At 43.2% G+C, this 17,146-nt stretch overlaps 2 protein-coding genes across 2 annotated transcripts; both read left to right on the top strand.

The window, feature by feature from the left end:
* Nucleotides 1-649: 649 nt before the first annotated feature.
* mov10l1 (Mov10 like RNA helicase 1) lies at nucleotides 650-11,388 on the top strand (the record flags this gene model as incomplete). Its single annotated transcript, XM_080474779.1, has 26 exons — nucleotides 650-719; nucleotides 826-1,019; nucleotides 1,186-1,345; nucleotides 1,757-1,869; nucleotides 2,501-2,688; nucleotides 2,818-2,958; nucleotides 3,119-3,424; nucleotides 3,604-3,801; nucleotides 4,202-4,316; nucleotides 4,476-4,653; nucleotides 4,734-4,804; nucleotides 4,889-4,980; nucleotides 5,068-5,123; nucleotides 6,372-6,466; nucleotides 6,551-6,623; nucleotides 6,707-6,888; nucleotides 7,114-7,260; nucleotides 7,545-7,666; nucleotides 7,753-7,852; nucleotides 7,970-8,116; nucleotides 8,324-8,497; nucleotides 8,710-8,859; nucleotides 9,134-9,241; nucleotides 10,334-10,474; nucleotides 10,703-10,801; nucleotides 11,354-11,388. The coding sequence occupies 25 exons, from the start codon at nucleotides 650-652 to the stop codon at nucleotides 10,796-10,798; spliced, it is 3,417 nt and encodes a 1,138-aa protein (XP_080330905.1). The 3' UTR covers nucleotides 10,799-10,801; nucleotides 11,354-11,388.
* A 3,657-nt stretch (nucleotides 11,389-15,045) lies between these two features.
* szl (sizzled) lies at nucleotides 15,046-16,232 on the top strand (the record flags this gene model as incomplete). The annotated part of the gene is made up of 4 exons (XM_080475838.1): nucleotides 15,046-15,326; nucleotides 15,425-15,591; nucleotides 15,709-15,801; nucleotides 15,922-16,232. The coding sequence occupies 4 exons, from the start codon at nucleotides 15,046-15,048 to the stop codon at nucleotides 16,230-16,232; spliced, it is 852 nt and encodes a 283-aa protein (XP_080331964.1).
* Nucleotides 16,233-17,146: the final 914 nt, after the last annotated feature.

Genomic DNA, 17,146 nt, shown 5'->3' with positions numbered 1-17,146 from the left:
TTTATTTTATTTTTTGTGATATCTTCAATTTCTATTGTATTTATTCTGTAAATGAATTTCCTCTGGGATTAATGAAGCAGTTTTATTCTATTCTATTAAGTTCCATCTTAATAATTGATTTGAGGCCTGTGAGTGTTTGAGCTCAATGATTAAAATGACAAACAATATGAGGCCACAAACATTTACCATTAAGGTGGGTATGTTTTGTTTTTTCCGGCATTAAATTGCACGGTGTACCTTTCTGATCGAGCCACCTTATTTCTCATAACACCGACGTAAAGCAGCGTAAGCAAAGGCACACGTGAAAGAGACGAGTCCGTCGCGTGGCCCACCTCAACTAGCTGGGAGCACGTGAGTTGCCAATTGAAACATTTTAAAACCCTAAAAAAAAAAAACCGCAATTCATTGTCGAATAATGTTGTCAACCACTTTTCTTTCCAGGCAGCCTTTGCTTCTTGAGCAAAGGTAACTTTAAACCATCTTCGGATGTTTCAACAGTTGCCAATCGGATTGTGTTTATTTTAGCTCGCGGCTCGCTCGTCGCGTGGAAATGTAGCGTGTTCCAAAAGCTTTTAAAGCAGCAAACACAAGCCTTATATACAACATCTATGTATTGTTTTGTCAGTGTGGGCGGCTAACTACATCAGACATGATCACTGCCGCGCGGTTCGTTCTGTCCAAGCTGGTGTCTCCACTATGGCGGACAGCGGAAATCCAAGGTCTGCCATTTCAATTATTTTATTTTTTTTTCTTCCAATTTCCTGTCACTCCACACATTAAACTCATTTGATCTTGTTCTGGCTCCAGACCGGTTTTCCCTGTCAGGTCCGGATAAGGAGAGCATCCGCCACCTGCAGGACAGTGTCGTGACGCAGCTGTGTCTGGACTATGGAATGATCGACCACGCCATCTACTTCACCAGCGCCGAGGTGCTGGGCGCGATGCCACTGAAAGTAGGGGACCTGGTGAACTGCACTGCAGTGAGGAGTGGGAACCAAGGGGGCTGGAAAGCCTTGAGGGTGAGGAAGCGTTAATGCACGTACTTTCTTCGATTTGCAGACAACGTGACGTTTATGCTGAACCCTGCATCCAACACCCTGTGTGGTTTCACTGTTCTTGTATCACGAGGTGGGTTTTGTTGGGAGGGGATTGGCAGACATACACCGCTTTAAACCTGTCACTCAGGTGCAGAGGACTGCTCACGATTGGGAGGATGGAGGCGGAACCTCTCAGGAGGAAGACTGTAAGCAGCTGCGGCCTCTCATCGGCACCGTCACGTCGTTCGATGGAAACGGCGGCTACATCAACCAGAAGACGTACTTCCCATACCACAGTCTCGAGGAAGGTCCTGATACTCCATTTACTTAAGACGCCTAAAGTATGACCTTGACCCCATGATGCTTTTCATACTCGTACTCCCATGCTTGCCATCAAATCAGCATTTCTGACTGAACTGCCATTTATGTTTCCTCGGACGTCGTTTGATCAGCTCTTAAGGCCGCTGCACAAAAGATAACAATCGCGAGCTTCGTAGTGTTGTCTTCAGTCTTGGCTCTAAGTTTATTAGGTTCGTGTCATTCAGTGTGGCCAGCTGCGAACTCAAGATTGATCAACATTGCACAGTTTATAGCTGGCTTTGGATCGACAGATTACACCACCCTTAATCACACCTAAATGTATCAAGGTCCTGCTATAGGTTGCTCTTCAATTCCCTGTCAGCTGTCATGATTTGTGAGTTTTTGTTCTTCTCCGGTAGGTTATGTGCCAATGAAAGGAGATTGGGTCCAAGCGAAATATTTCATCAACCCTACCGAGTGGACGACCCAGGCCTGCTCCGTGGCTCCTTTACGCTATTGCCGCTTAGACGAGGTAATGTAGTCACTGTTTGCGTTCGATTTAGTGCACCGACGTTCACAACATTGTGGAGGCTCAAGTGATTTGTAATATTCCAATGAAAGAAACCAAATGAACAATTTATCAAGAAAAAATTATAATAAAGTGATTATTTACTCTGTTTGGTCCAAATGGAAAATGTTTGGGTTTTTCTTTTCTTTTTCCTTTTCTGGAAAAAAAATTGCGACTTTTGCTGTTTACCAAATGGTGCATGGCAACACCACGAGAGCACAAGTGGCAGCGAAGATGACAAGTGGGAGGCGCAAGCTGAACTGGAGCATAGGAGCAACGACCGCAGGAGCAAATCCCGCGAGGAAGGACGTTGTCTGGGGAATAAGAAACAGAACGTGTTCATTCAGCAAAGTTACTCGCGTACACACATGTTCAACTGTGTCCGATTACCTTTTTATTTAAAAAAAAAAAGAAAGTCAAAAGCTCATTTTTAATGACAAGAGTTGGTCTACACGGCCTCTCTACGAATGTTAACCTTGCAAAAGTAGGACCGTCTTGTATTCAGACCAACCTGTACTCTTTAAAATACCACGATGGTCACGGCGAATCGAGTGTCTCCTTCACTGCCTTCCTCTGAATGACCTCCTCTGTTTAGGTTCCTGTGACGAGCATGTGCGGTCAGAGCGGCGTGGTGAATGAGAATGTTTTCTTTACCATGGCGTCACTGCTGCTGCCCGCCGACTACCAGCCCGTGAAGGGGGACCTGGTGAACGTGGTGATGCTGGAGAGCAAGCAGTCCCTCTACTGTTGGAGGGCCCTCTGCATGTCGCCCTGTCAAAAGAGGTGACGCTTGTCCTTTTGAAACGAGCGCCGATTCTAAATCTGAACGGACAATCGATTTCAGCTTTGTAAGTTTATCATCGGACTTACGGGGTTTTTCTTTTTTTTTTTGGCGGTGCTGTTTTCTTGCAGTGTGAATATCTCTGCGGCACGTCTCCAAACGGCTGAATGCCAAATTATCTTGGAAAACAAAGTCGGGGTGGAAGTAACGGACTACGGCCAATTTGGAGTTCTGATGATTGGGGAGACGCAGGAGTTTGTGTTGTGGATACAGTGAGTACAAAGAGGAGATTGATTTTGTATTTTCAGCCTTGATTACAGCGCTCGGCACAAGCGCCGTTTCCTCCAAGTGAGGATACTGTAGAGAAAGTGGATCAGTCCGTTGGCTGTAAAAAAGAGTTCATTGTTTGATTTTGAACCACTCTTGTCGTAGAAATAAAGATTCAGAAACGCATCGGCTGAAATGCTGCAACTTTGCCGGCTGGGACTCGGAGGAACAGTTCAACTTGGTCGCCATCAACAGACCCATGCCAACACGACGCCGTCCTCACGGAAGCTGCTCTGAACCGTCAACAACAACAACAACAACAACAACAACAGGCAGTAATGTAGAAGATGTCAGCGAGGACGTTGACGTGAAGGAGGAAGCCGTCTGTTCCACTGACGGAAGAAGATTGGAAAAAGAAGTGGATATACTTCCTGGAGAAAGAGTGTCTGTTGTGTTGTCCTGCCAAGCAAAGTAAGTTGCGTTGTCGTGCTTTTGAAGTGGGATTAGACTGAAATAATAGATTATGTGGACGATATTGTTTCGGGATTATTGTGACCAAAAAAAAAGGCTTTGGCTGTGTTATTGAACTTGTTGGAGGACGTGCGCAATGTCTGTTGTGCTCAGTTCCACGTGTGATGAACTTTTCCCAGGAGCCTTGGAAGTTGTACGGAGCTGCTTATGCTGCACTTTGCTTCGTTCATCATCGGGAGGCGGCTGGAGGTCACCGTGGGCAGCCAGAGTGAGAGCCTGCTGCTCCCCTCCTTGCCTTACGCTCCCAGTGAAACTCGTCCCGACGCCGCTCCTCCAGCACACGTGGTCACGGTGACGGCTCCAGAAGTGAAGAGAAGGTAGATCGTTAAGGAAGATGGCAGAGATTAGGATGAGCTGTCATTTATTGTTGCTACTCAGGGTTTGTCATTTGTGTTCTGCAAAAAATTCACATTTCTATTGAATTTTTTTTTCTGCAAATTGAAAGGGGGATCATGTCGTTTGTATATTTCAGCATTTTCAGATTTGGAGTTCCTGCCTTTCTTAATTGTTGTTTTTATTTGTTTTTAACCTGAATGGTGCCACTGAAGTTAAATGAGATTAACCTTGAACTTTCTTTTTAATCTCACTGTGCTTGGCCTGCTGTTTTATCCTCATACTCTCTTCGATATATATATATTTTAAAAAAATGTCTTCCTCCCAGTTTGACTTATTCTGGAATCCCATTGTGTTGTCTGAGATTAACTTTCTTACTTTCAGGCTTGAAAAGCGGCGGCTGCCAAACTTTCTGCCAAAGTACCCGGTGCCTCAGGCTCTAAGAGACTGTGTGGCGGCCGAGAATGATGTGTTGGTAGTCCAGCCCCTTCTAGGAGAGGCGAGTACACCTTTTGATCAAGTTTAGCAACTTGTGATGGGGAACAAAAATTGAATTGTCGTTATAGTATTTTTATCCCCCTGGTTATAAGTACAGATATCAAAATCAGGTGATCAACACTAATAATGGATTTCTCACAATGTGAACTCTCTTCCTCAGGCGCTCTCATCTTCCAACATGTCTTCACGTTTCTCTACTCTTCTCTGGCTGGAGGAGCTCCATGCAGAGAAAGAAGTGAAAGAATTCACCATCAATGGAGCCCTTCTCACTAAAAGTGCTGTCTGCTTGCACCTCCAGGTCCATGGCCTGACTGAAGGCAGACCCAGTGTCAATATAGGTGAGGTGCCTTTAATCATCATCATCGCGAAGCTTTCCGATGCCGCGCATGCAGACTCGTCACAAGCTTTGTCTCCACAGGGGACAGAATACTACTGAAAAAACAAGTCGGTGATGATTTGTTGATGGAGTACGTCAGCTATGTCACAGAGGTATGAGGTATTCGACACCATCAGCCATCTTTTCCGACGTAACGCCTTTTAATAATGCTTTTCTATTGTAATGTGTTGTGACAGATCAATGAGGAGGACGTGAGTTTGCGCGTGAACCCTGACATTCACCGCGCCTACCTCGGCGAGCCGCTCGATGTCGAGTTCTCTTTTAACAGGTGAGCCGAGAAGAAGCCTCTATCGAACTCTTGCTTGCAATCCAAGCCATTTTATTAATGGCTTTTATTAACCGTTTGTGCAATCAGACTGACCATGAGGAGGTGTCACTATTCACTGGAGCAAGCCAAACACTTTGGAGACAGTAAGTTTTTCAAAAATGCATTTAGTCCCACAGAGTGTGTTTGTGTTTTACAGTACTGCGACATCTTGTTCAACCGTAAATCCACACATATCTTTGCCATACTTGTAAACCATTGCTGGCGATTGATTCTCAAAGAAATTGTTTAAGTTTGAATTATATTCAAATTGCGAATCTGTTTTCAAGTCAAGTCAAGTCAGCTTTATTTATACAGCACTTTAAAACAGTTGTGGCTGAGGCCAAAGTGCTTTACAATAAAAGACAAAATAAAAAAGTACAGTAAAGAGTAAAAACAGTGAAATACAATAAACAAACAATAGATTGGCAACAATAAAACAAGGGACAGAGTCTCAAACATGGTTAAAAGCCGAGGAATAAAAGTGGGTTTTAAAAGTGGACAGTGGGGGGGATTGTCTGACGGGCAGTGGTAGCTCATTCCACAACAGAGGGGCTGCAACAGACAAGGCCCTATCCCCTCTGAGCTTTCAGAGAGAACTGATGCTGTTCATTTATCTGAATACATTGGAACACAAAAGATGTGAGGGCAAGGCATACACAGGATTTTAAATGACAACATAAGATGAAATAAGAAAGGTGAATAAACACAGGTAAAGAGAAAAACTAATAAGCAACGTATATATGAGTTAAAGATACTACACCACATGAAATGATTGATTGGTTCACATCAACAGGTAAATCATTTAATGTGCCTCATGTCTTAGTGTTTTAATTTTTCAACTTTGAGTACTTTAAAGAAATGTTTGAACAATTGCAGAGGGAGACTCCTCACGACCTGAGAAAATGCTTCAAACGTGTTGATTTATTAATGTTTAATGTAGAGATCACATTGCTCAACGCATCATTGACCTGTAATGACCCCGAGCCCCCACAAGAGGGCGTGCCTCCCCACTTCGGCCACCTCTGGCTTAATGGAACTATATTGTCCATGAAGTGAGAGAGTCTCGACTTTGGCACCAGAGGGCGCTGTTTTGTCTTTCTGCCGTGTATCACAACTCCCTTGCCTGAAATCAGTTTTCCAACCACAATAAATGCATTTCATGCCTATGAATTTAAACTTTTTAGTTTCATTAGTTCCACTCAATAACTGTATCAGTCAAGTTTTATTTTCTATTCTCTCAAACCAGGATTTTTGATATCTACTCTGGACTGCATTGTTTTGTGACCAGTGTTGACCTAAACACTGGTCTTGTCAGTGTTGATGGGGGTCCTTTTTAAGGTATCGTTGTGCAGTTCTGTTTCCCTCCAGAGTGGTGCTTCAGAAGCCTCAGTGGACCGGAAAATGGCTGGATGAACTCGTCCAAACTCAAGCGGCAGGGAATAATGAGGTGAAAAACTTGAAAGTAAAAAAATAAAGGGCATACATTGATTTAATGTCATCTTGACCAAGTGTGAATCTCTTTGAACGCCAGGTTTCATCTGCTGAAAATGGAAATGGATCCAACGTTTCTGTCGATATGAAGTCAAAGTCCACCCAGACGAAAGGTGCGTGCGTTCCTCAGGACTTTGAAAACTTTGTGCCGGGTTAAATAGAAAGCCGCTGAAACAAATGGGTAAATTGCTCGTAGATGGTAAAGTGGCATCCAGAGCCGTCCCCTGTGAAGGGCACTTCTTCAACCCAGAGCTGAACCCTGCTCAGAGAGAAGCAGTGAAGAGGATTGTGGAGGGAGAGTGTCGGCCCACCCCTTATGTGCTGTTTGGACCTCCAGGCACCGGAAAAACCATCACCCTCATCGAAGCGATACTGCAGGTGAGTGCACACATACGAGTGGGGTCAATCAGACCTGGTTTGCTAATTTTGTGCTGCTCAGTGTTTAGAATTATCTCTGAAACTTAAAGCTGTGAATCTCTGTTTTCACAAATAACCTGAGATTGGGCAGCATTCAAAAACTTTAAATTAAAATTGCCTGTCAAGTTTAGTTCTGTCCTTTCTCTGAGCTTGAGGGATGTTTTTTGAAATCTCCCTCGCCTCCAGGTTTACCACTTTCTGCCCAGTAGTCGGATACTTGTGTGCACTCCTTCAAACAGCGCTGCCGACCTCATCGCCATCCGCCTACATGAGAGCGGCTTCCTGCACGCTGCAAGTTTGGCTCGCATCAATGCAACCTGCAGGCAGATCGAGGTACTGGACACCGCCAATGGAGAAGAAGTTGTTATGCAATCAGTTTTTCCGGCTGCAAAGTTATGTATAATTAAAAGATAAATATTATTGCTCCTGTGTGTAGTAAGTAATGTACAAATGACATTGGCTATTTTTTGTGGTCTGGGCAGTATGGTTGTAAGTAACCATCTTTAAATAATAGATGTGGCTGTGGTAATATGCTTAGACTGCATCTGCGTTCACTGCTCTGCTGAATCAACTGGTATTTATATGCAGTGTGATTTGCATGGCTTTTTCTCCTGCAGCACATACCTGAAGTGCTGCAGACGTACTCGAGTGCAGGAGAGGATATCCATCATGCTGCATTCCACAGGATTGTGGTCAGCACCTGTTCCAGTGCGGCCATGCTGAACAATATAGGACTGCAGTAAGGCCGCGGCCGAGTTAAAGGTCGTTCACTGTTCTCCCACCAAAGTTTCAGTTCGGTTACCGTAGATCTGTGTTGTTTGGCAGATTGGGACATTTTACACACGTGTTCCTGGATGAAGCCGGCCAAGCAACTGAGCCGGAGTCCCTCATTCCCATTAGCCTTGTGTCGGAGAAAAATGGACAGGTCAGAACCGAATTTGCCTGGAGGGGGGTGGAGACATAATTAGGCTTGTGTGATAATGTTGTTGACCTCGTCCTGTCATGGCCGATGATGACTTGTTCCACCTTTTTATCTACATAGCTCGTGCTGGCTGGAGACCCCCGTCAGCTGGGTCCAGTGGTGAAGAGTAGGTCTGCTGAAGCCTTTGGCCTCGGGGTCTCGCTGTTGGAGAGGCTCATGGCCAACCCACTGTACTCCAGGCAAGACTGGGGCTACAATCCAAAGTTGGTCAGTGCAACATTTTCAGTGCCTAAGATTCTTTAAATACTGTGCTAAAGCTATTTTATGTGCTGTGAATCGCTATTTCTGGCGTGCTTGCCCTACCTCATAATTGTGCTGTAAAATATTTTTTTGTCGCAACTAAACAAATCTTAGAATAGTCTTCTTTATGAGTAGAAGCTTTTTATTTTTTTATTTTTCTTGCTTCAACAACAGGTGACTAAGCTGATCTGCAACTATCGTTCTCACGAGGCCCTGCTCACGCTGCCTTCCAAGCTCTTTTACCAGGGAGAACTCTGCTTTAAAGCCCCCAAGGACGTCACAGAGTCTCTCTGCCAGTGGAAAAACCTTCCCAAAAAAGGCTTCCCACTGCTTTTTCATGGTGTCAGGGTAATAAACACTAAATCCAATTGTGCACTAAGAATTTTGATTTACTGTAGAAAGACATCTTGTGGGATGTGAAACATTGAGTGTGGCTGTTTCGAATGAGTTAAAACTTTACGCGTGCACATATGGTCTTATCCCATCATGCTTTCCTGGGATTATGTCACTTCTTCTCCCTGCCCATCATTTCATTTCACTCAGCGATTGCTCTGCTGTAGGGCACTGAAATGCGAGAATGCAACAATCCCTCATGGTTCAACCCAGCGGAGGCGGTACAGGTCATGCTCTACTGCTGCCAGCTGTCGAAGAAGCTCTACAAGCCTGTGGACGTCTCAGACATCGGCATCATTTCCCCCTACAAGAAACAAGTGAGTCCTCCATTCATACTGGCAAAACCTGTTTGCCCTTTCTCTCGTCCTACGAACTAGTATAGGTGGACCCCCACAATTCCATTATAATGCAGTCGGAGAGAAATATTCATAAATACTCTTTATTGTACATGTTTGTCATGCATTGCCTGCAGGCAACACCAGAACTAAATGAATAATATGGTTTGGGTATCGAGAAATGTGTGAATTTACACAGTTGTTTGCGACAGAGACTGTACAAAGTCTTTTTTTTTTTTTTTCTGATGTTCCCCAGTGTGAGAAGATTCGAGTGCTGCTTAACAAAGTTGGCCTGTCGGACATCAAGGTGGGCTCAGTGGAGGAGTTTCAGGGACAAGAGTTCCTGGTCATCATTCTGTCCACGGTAGGCTTAAACAGACGTAGTATCAAATATCAGAACACATGCTCTTCTGGGTAATGGCTCATTGTTTTAAAAAAAAATGGTCTAGAATTAACAGTAGTAATCTAGTTTTGCAAAAAAAAAAAAAAAAAAGGGGCAAATGCAGATAAATTCCAATAATTGTAAAGAACAAAATCTGAACCACATTAGAATATCTGGGATACAGGTCTGATGTGAACCGGCATCAACATATAAATATTTTACACCCCCGGGACGACAGTTTGTTGTTGACGCCCACTTTTGTTACTCTGACCCAAACACCACACCAGCTGGCAGAGCAGCATGTCCTGATGGTGACTGCTGAGTACCACGACGTGTCGATGCCAAAATCACGTGGCCAGTGGCCAGAAAAAGGAAACCCTGTAGAGATCTGAGAGGTCAACAATGAAAACAATATGGTGGAGCTGGTTATTATGTTTTGTCTGGTTTGCGTACCTTAGTCAATGCGAAAAGTCAATTTGCCTTGCATGGTTGCTTTCCCAATGGTTTTGGTGCTGTGCTGACTTGATTTGGTCTTATGGTGGTGTTCCATTGATAAACTGATAGATTGTTGTATTTTCCTTGGGAATCCTATCAGACAAGAGAAATACTGTGTGTGTGCATACAACAGTGGGACTCAATTCAGCTTTTATAAATAATAAAAAAACAAACAAACAGGCGAATCAGGGCCCATTTACACACCAATGATTCCAAGTTAAAATGCAAAGCTTTTTGCCTTTTGGGATCCGGTTACACAACATTACTCAGAGCCGGCGATGCAGCTCATCTCAATAATCCCAAGAAATTCTTCCACTTAAGTTTGAATCCACATTGCAAAATTATTTTTTTTCTATTTTTGCGTCTTAAACTTTTGTTCAGAGAATTTGTTCACAGCAACATCCCTAACCAAGACCGCAGTCCAAAAATCAACATGTTTTACAGTTCTAACCACAATCGGTTTATTTTCTGATTAATCTCAATGTGAAATGGGTTCATGTTACATAAATGTGTATGACAACCTTTTCAGTAGTTTTCTTCTTTGTAACAATGAATGACATGTACTCCTTGGTGTTCCAGGTCCGGTCAAACGAATCGGAAATGAACGATGATCTGCAGAAAACGATTGGCTTTCTGGCCAACCCGAAACGCTTCAACGTGGCCATCACCCGCCCCAAAGCCTTGCTCATAGTTGTCGGAAACCCCCACATTCTCATCCGGGTGAGTATCTATCTAGCTCAAAGACCATTCTGAGAAACAAAGCCATATGATACTATACTAAATATATATGGACATATACTAGATATTTGAAACATTTAAAATATCAATTAGATATTGTATGTAAAAGTACATTGTACAGGATTACAATTGTACTCCTAAAAATTCTGAAATCTCCGTGGACGAGTTGTCCTACAATCAAGGATCTCACGAGACTTCTTTTCTTCTCAGGATCCATGCTTCTCGGCCCTGCTACACTACACCTTTGCTAACGGGGGATATCTTGGCTGTGACCCCCCTCTGTCCCTGCGAGACCCTCAGGAATGACTGGTATGCATCATAAGATGGCTCGTAGGCGGCTTTTTTTAGGACCATGAATAAGAAACTTTGACCATTCTCTTCACAGTGGGCCAATTAAATTAATCAGCATGCACTCCTTTTGATATTTTTCACAATTAAATACATGTAACCATATATTATATACAGTTTTGGTAATTGATTTTGGGTTCAGGTGTAGTCAAAGTAAATTAAGCATCATCAATTTGAAGGTCTTGGTGCACTGCCAGTAAAGAATGGAGATGGGAGACTGCATGTGGCCCGCAAGCCTGAGTTAGACTATGTGCCAATGGTAAAATTTATTCAGCATTTTGATGTTAAAGTAACATGTAATTTAAAAAAGGAATTCCTTCTAATTTCACCCTAAGATTTTTTTTAGTCCCCCACAGACTGGCCACAGAGCAGGAGAGTTCATGATTGGAAGATATTATTGTTGTTCTTGACATCAGCCTTACAGTTCAATAGTTTTTTTTCTTGGCCCGTCTGTATTGACTGTTTCTAGGTGAAATGTAGCTTGAAAATAAAATTATCTTCTTTCATTTGCAGTTAAACTGGGGGTGAAAATAAAGATGACGCACATGTACACTGTCCAATTATTTTTGTGTTTTGTTGATGTGCTTGACGGTGCGTGAGATTCAGATTAGGGGTAAATTTACCAAGAATTGCATTATTGTAGTACTCTTATTTTCTCCACAAAGAACGCACAATGATGCTACTAAATATGATTTGAACGGCATTGACCTGATTTTACAGTAGAAAATTCTCTGTGCTTTGGCCTCCGGTCTCTGGTTAGGATTGACAAAGAAAAAGAAAAAAACATCCAAACGGCAACGACATGTATTATGTCCACGTAGTCTCCAAGTTGTCTGCAAACCTCAGCGTTGCAGCGTCTGCCTGTGAGGCTCCGAGGACTCAATGTCACAATTGAGTGCTATTTATATATGCAGTCTGCATGGGGATCATCAGTCCTGCTGGAGCCCAGCGGGATGCAGGTGTGACTGGGGGGGGGGGCCAAAAGACGGTTTAGTCTCCTAAGTTAATGAGGCTCTTGTGCTCTGGGAGGAGACTGCTTTTATCTGAAGTTTGCAGTGCTGTGAGGGAGCCCACCTCAGACACCCAGTCCCCCTCTCCCCCCCCCCCCCCCCCCCCCCCCCCCCCGAGCACGCTTCTGTCTTTGATGTGTGTCTCAGGTGTTTGCTCTGCTGCCCCACTCCACCTCTGGAGACTGTACCACAGAGGGAGAAACACCCCGGAGAAAATATGAACTGTGTACTTCAAAAGCGAGACCAAATCTTTAGCGTTATTGTCTGAAATGTTCCTGAACCAGATGAGAAAGCAGTATTACAACATACTACTACAGGTAGTATGTTGTAATACTGTTTTGCTACTAGTACCAGATTGAAGACAAGCGATCCCACCACATGATAGCCATTATAAATACAGACGTGTATTTACATATATATACTTTCAACAACAATCTAAAGTCATTTACAAAGAGAATGAGTCCCAGTCTCCTTTTGTCGTCATATAAATGTTTCTGAAACGCAGAGATGCGCACTACGGACGCAGTCGATCGAGGGAACCAGAGTAAGGTGCACTGCAAACCCAAGACAACTCGTCCATGTGGTTCCGGACATTTTGTCCACGACTAATATTTTCAGCATTATAGATTTGGAGGATTGGATTCAAAGTATATTTGACACATTTGGAAGGATTATCAAGTATTAAGGCCGACAATATCGTGTATTTTTAGCATCTTTGATATGGCAAACTTTGTTTTGATTTGTAAAAAATATGGATCAGTGTTTGTTTTATAATTATTTCCACATCATAACTCAGATATGGATGAATGAAGGAGTTCTATAATAACTTGAGTTAATTTGAATCCAACACTGATCTGTATTTACACATTATGACAATAGTTTTTGCTAATATTGACTTATGGATATTTATATGTGACTTCCAACTGAGCGTTTCATCGAAAGGAAATCTTAAAAATATTTTTACATGCACTTGTTCAATTGGTTTACCATTAAGAGAATGTTAAACAAGGACATATTATACTATACTAAATATATATGGACATATACTGAATATATGAAAAATATCTAAAATCAATTACTCACTCTTGAAAGAAGTGCTGTCAATTCTAAAGTGTACATTTAATAAAAAGCATCATCTGGACCACATGCGGAGGCGCATTTTGAAAATGCGTCAGAAACTGACTTTGCTTGTTCAACAAGTCTTTGACTGTTTACATTTTGGCTTACTTGGATGGTTCTCTTGCAAAACCAACGTGCAGCGTGCAAACGACAGTGTTTTCATGTGTATCAGTGATCGTTTTGATGGCTGTCTGAACATCAAACTGTCCTGAAATGAAAATGAGAAAAAAAAAGGCCCCTTCAATTGTCTCGAGTTCTACCACTCGAGACAATTGAAGGAGCCTTTATTGATGCTGTTTTGCACCGGTTGACAGCGATTGTCAATCATACCTTCACATTTATTCGATGATCACCAACAAAGCAATTGCATGACAGTTTAATTGGCTCAAACTTCAAACTGTGACTCAGGACAAAGTGTTGTGGCTATGGTCGCTTTGGTTATATTACGTTTTTAAACCCAGCTGCCCAACCACTCGTCTCGCCTCACCTTTACTTTTACAGTAACTATGAAGTGGTTGGCGACACATTACCATGACAGACACGGTGTCTACAGGGCAGCTATTAGGCCCAACAACAGACCCCTGCAGGGCTCCTAGCAGGGGGAGCTTGTTAAATACGTTTGCTCCCCTTAAATTGGTCTATGACTCTAATTGCCCTGTTAGTCCCCCTTGTGGCTTGTACTCTACCTAAACTGGATTCACCCGGCAGCTGGATACGCTGGGTCCGGCTGCGTGCATGCACATTGTCTCCGCTGCAGACAGGGCTGGTCAACGGCTACAGAAATTGAGTCTGGTGGGTTTGAATGTCTCTGAAGCCAGAATGACTGCAACAGGCTGGCTGGGATGGAGACTTGTAATTCATGAGCAAAAGGCCTAGAGGCATCAATTGGTGTTACACGCATAACTAAAGCTGGAGAGAGACGTCATTCCAACAAATGCAGTGAATTCGTAATGCAGTTCTTTTATTTGTGAAGATGCATAAATGAGACAGGAGGAGACAAATAAGTGTCAGCATCTCCAGACGGGGTCTCTGCCTTTTACAGCGGGATCAATATCTGTATATATATATATGTATCACGTATTCTGCTAGGTTTGCTTTATTTTAGAACTCAAAAACGTTCATATGTTGCGTCAAACTGTATTTTTCCATTCAGATATCTGAAATTGATGGATTTTAATTTCCTTTTTTAATCAGAAGACGCCCATGACCTCCCCCTGAAAATGTATAAAAACTCCTTGCAGGTCTCTGTGTTTGTCAGTGGAGCAGATGTGCAGTAGCCAGAGGGGGGAAAACGTCTCCTGCACTTTCTCTCAGTAGATAAGCCAAAAAGGCAGACTGATAGCGTTTTGTATGTGGATTTGAGTTTGTTATTGGCAGATCAAAAGCTAGGTGTGCCAGAGGAGACGTTCCTTTGCTGACGAGTACTGGAGGCTCTACTGATGAAACCCTCCAATTAGCACGCAGCAAAGACATGAAAGAGTCTCGCAATATGAAGACTGGCTGTCTGTCTACCACAAACCTCTGCTTCTTCCAAGGCAACTTTCACAGATGGAAAGTAAAACCTTCATTGAATTTATCTCTCACCTATCTGCCAGTTAACAGTAAAACAGTTGGTGGACAATATAAACCCACAATTGTCATAGTTTTCAATGTTTTCTTTATTTACCATACATCCTATTTTTTCAGACATGTATGATTTCAAACACAGATAGTAATGGGTTTTTGTCATTGAAGTGTTAACATTATTTTACCTCACTGGCCTATAAAAGTGAATAAAACAAACTCCTTTTGCCCCCTCCACCCTCACACCCCCTTGCTCACACCCCTCAGACCCGACCCCCCCCCACCCTGTCTGCGGTTGTCACAAAACAAGCTGTTGTCTCCAAATGCATCGTCTCGGGGTCTTTGATCGGTAATTGGTAGCAGACCTAGAGACGATGGGCCTGGCTGATCTGTATATAAAGCAAGCTGCGTCGGTTGGAGGCGTCATTTAAGGACAGCAGACCTGCAGCAAGCAACCACAATCGAAGCTCCTCGGCTCACCTTAGACTCCGTGCATCCTCTTCACTTTTTATTATGGCTGCTTGCTTTACTTTGAGTCTAGTGTTCCTGGCGAGCTCGTCGCTGGCTTTCGACATGGGTCAGACCACTCGGTGCGTCGCCATCCCGACCAAGATGACGGTCTGTAAAGGCGTTGGCTACTCAGAGATGCGGTTGCCCAATTTTTTGGGCCACAGTAACCTTGAAGGTGAAGTAGTGCCACGTTCAGAAGACTGGAGGTCACTGCTGCAGACGGGTTGCCACGCTCAGGCTCAGGCCTTTTTCTGCTCTCTCATCGCTCCAGTCTGTCTTGACACGTGAGTCTTTGTCTTTGGAAACCCTTTATGCACTTTCCAATTCTCTCACACTGATGCTCTTTTTGGTCAGTTTGTAATGTTTCATTTTCGGTTTTCAGATTTATCCAGCCCTGCCGTAGTCTCTGTGTGGCAGTGAGGGACAGCTGTGCCCCGGTGCTTGCCTGCCAGGGACGCCCTTGGCCTGAAGCTCTTGACTGCGACCAGTTTCCTGCTGAAGATGACATGTGCCTCTCTCCCCATTCAGCATTTAACCCTTTCGCTAAAGGTAATGACCAACGAGCTGTACACAGAAAATATGTCTTCCCATGTTCTTTCTCTTTTCAGTTTCCATAATCACTGCAGGTAACTCGTATTAATCAGTGGTGTTTTTTTTTTTTTACAGATTTACCTAAACCGGCCTGTCAAAACTGTCCATCTGTGGACCGGGCTCCTACACTTAGAACAGTCCTGAATGCTTTCTGCCACTTTGACTTTGGTATGTTTCAAACTTTTGGACAGTTCTACTACAGTCCTGATCTTCATACTCAGCTATTTTGTCTCATCACTGTTATGCTTGCACATAATAATTTTTTTTTTAATCTTTCCCCAATCTCAGCTGTCACGGCCCAGCTTCACCGTGTTCGCCTACCCAAAGGAGAGCCGGAAATGGAGATCCATGGGCGGGTGGAGTTTATTCGTCAGGGACCTCTGTTGCCTTATGACACCCGGCATCTACTCCAGCAGTGGCTCCTTATCAACCTCAGATGTGCCAACGCCCTCGTGCGTCCGGGACGGTCCCAGCTTTATGTTCTGACTGGTTCTGTGCTGCCTGATGGCACTCTGGCTCTCATCCGTGTCTTCCCCTGGCACAAAAAGGACGCAAATGTTGCTGTGGCCATTCGCAAATGGAAGCATCGCCGATGCTAAACACTAAGAGGCGTTGGATTCTGTGTTTGGAAGAGTACAATCACAGAAGGACGAACACCTTCGGAGTTCTCTCTCCAGGCATGTGATTACGGACAAAGATCAGTGAGTTTGTTGTGGGATCTTCAGTGACATTTGTGAAGAGCAGAGCTGGACTAGGACGATGTCCGTTTCTTCCCCTCAGCAGCTCCGTTATTTCATGAGCACACATTTTAGAATGCACTCAAACCTGTACATATTAATAAATGTAAATTCATAGTAGATATTTTCTATAATGGAAATTGTGGATTTGTGTGAACGTTAAATGTAAATAAAGTATTTGTTCTATAAAACTTTTTTTTATTTCCTATTTGTTATCCTCGTTATTTTAGCTTGGTTGCTGTAATCATATACATAATATGTGGTTTACTGGTTTACTGCCCTCAGTACTTTTTGATTCATCAAGAGTCAGGTCATTTGCATGCTATTGAGTTAACAAGATATTTGGAGACCAAATTTTTAGACTTGCCAAACTTAAATACATGCAGTCGAGCACTTTGAATTTGACAATTTTTGCCTTTAAAATAGTTTTTTCAAAGGAAGTCTGATTCTTTCAAATGAACATTCCCAGCTGGCATGTCTCCATTCTGTAGTACTAATGAGAAAAGAAATCACTCACTTAACATTTGAATAGCTTCATCTTCACTCGGACAGAGTGAGGGTAGTTAAAGAAGGATTGTAGGACAACTCCAAGTGGTAGGTTGAATGCTTTATTTACTATCCAGCGTTCTATTGTTTCCTTGAATGATGCTGACGTAGTTAAAAATGAATATTGAATGTTAAACTATAGCGGAAGAGACGTGCAAGTAATCTGAATTGTACGAGTTTGTTATCCCTCCAGGATAGCTGAGTAACTGTGAAGTCACTGGAGTATCATG

Source organism: Lipophrys pholis, assembly GCF_963383615.2.
Source record: "Lipophrys pholis genome assembly, chromosome: 11".
NCBI lineage: Eukaryota > Metazoa > Chordata > Actinopteri > Blenniiformes > Blenniidae > Lipophrys > Lipophrys pholis.
This window is presented reverse-complemented; position numbering and strand designations above follow the sequence as displayed.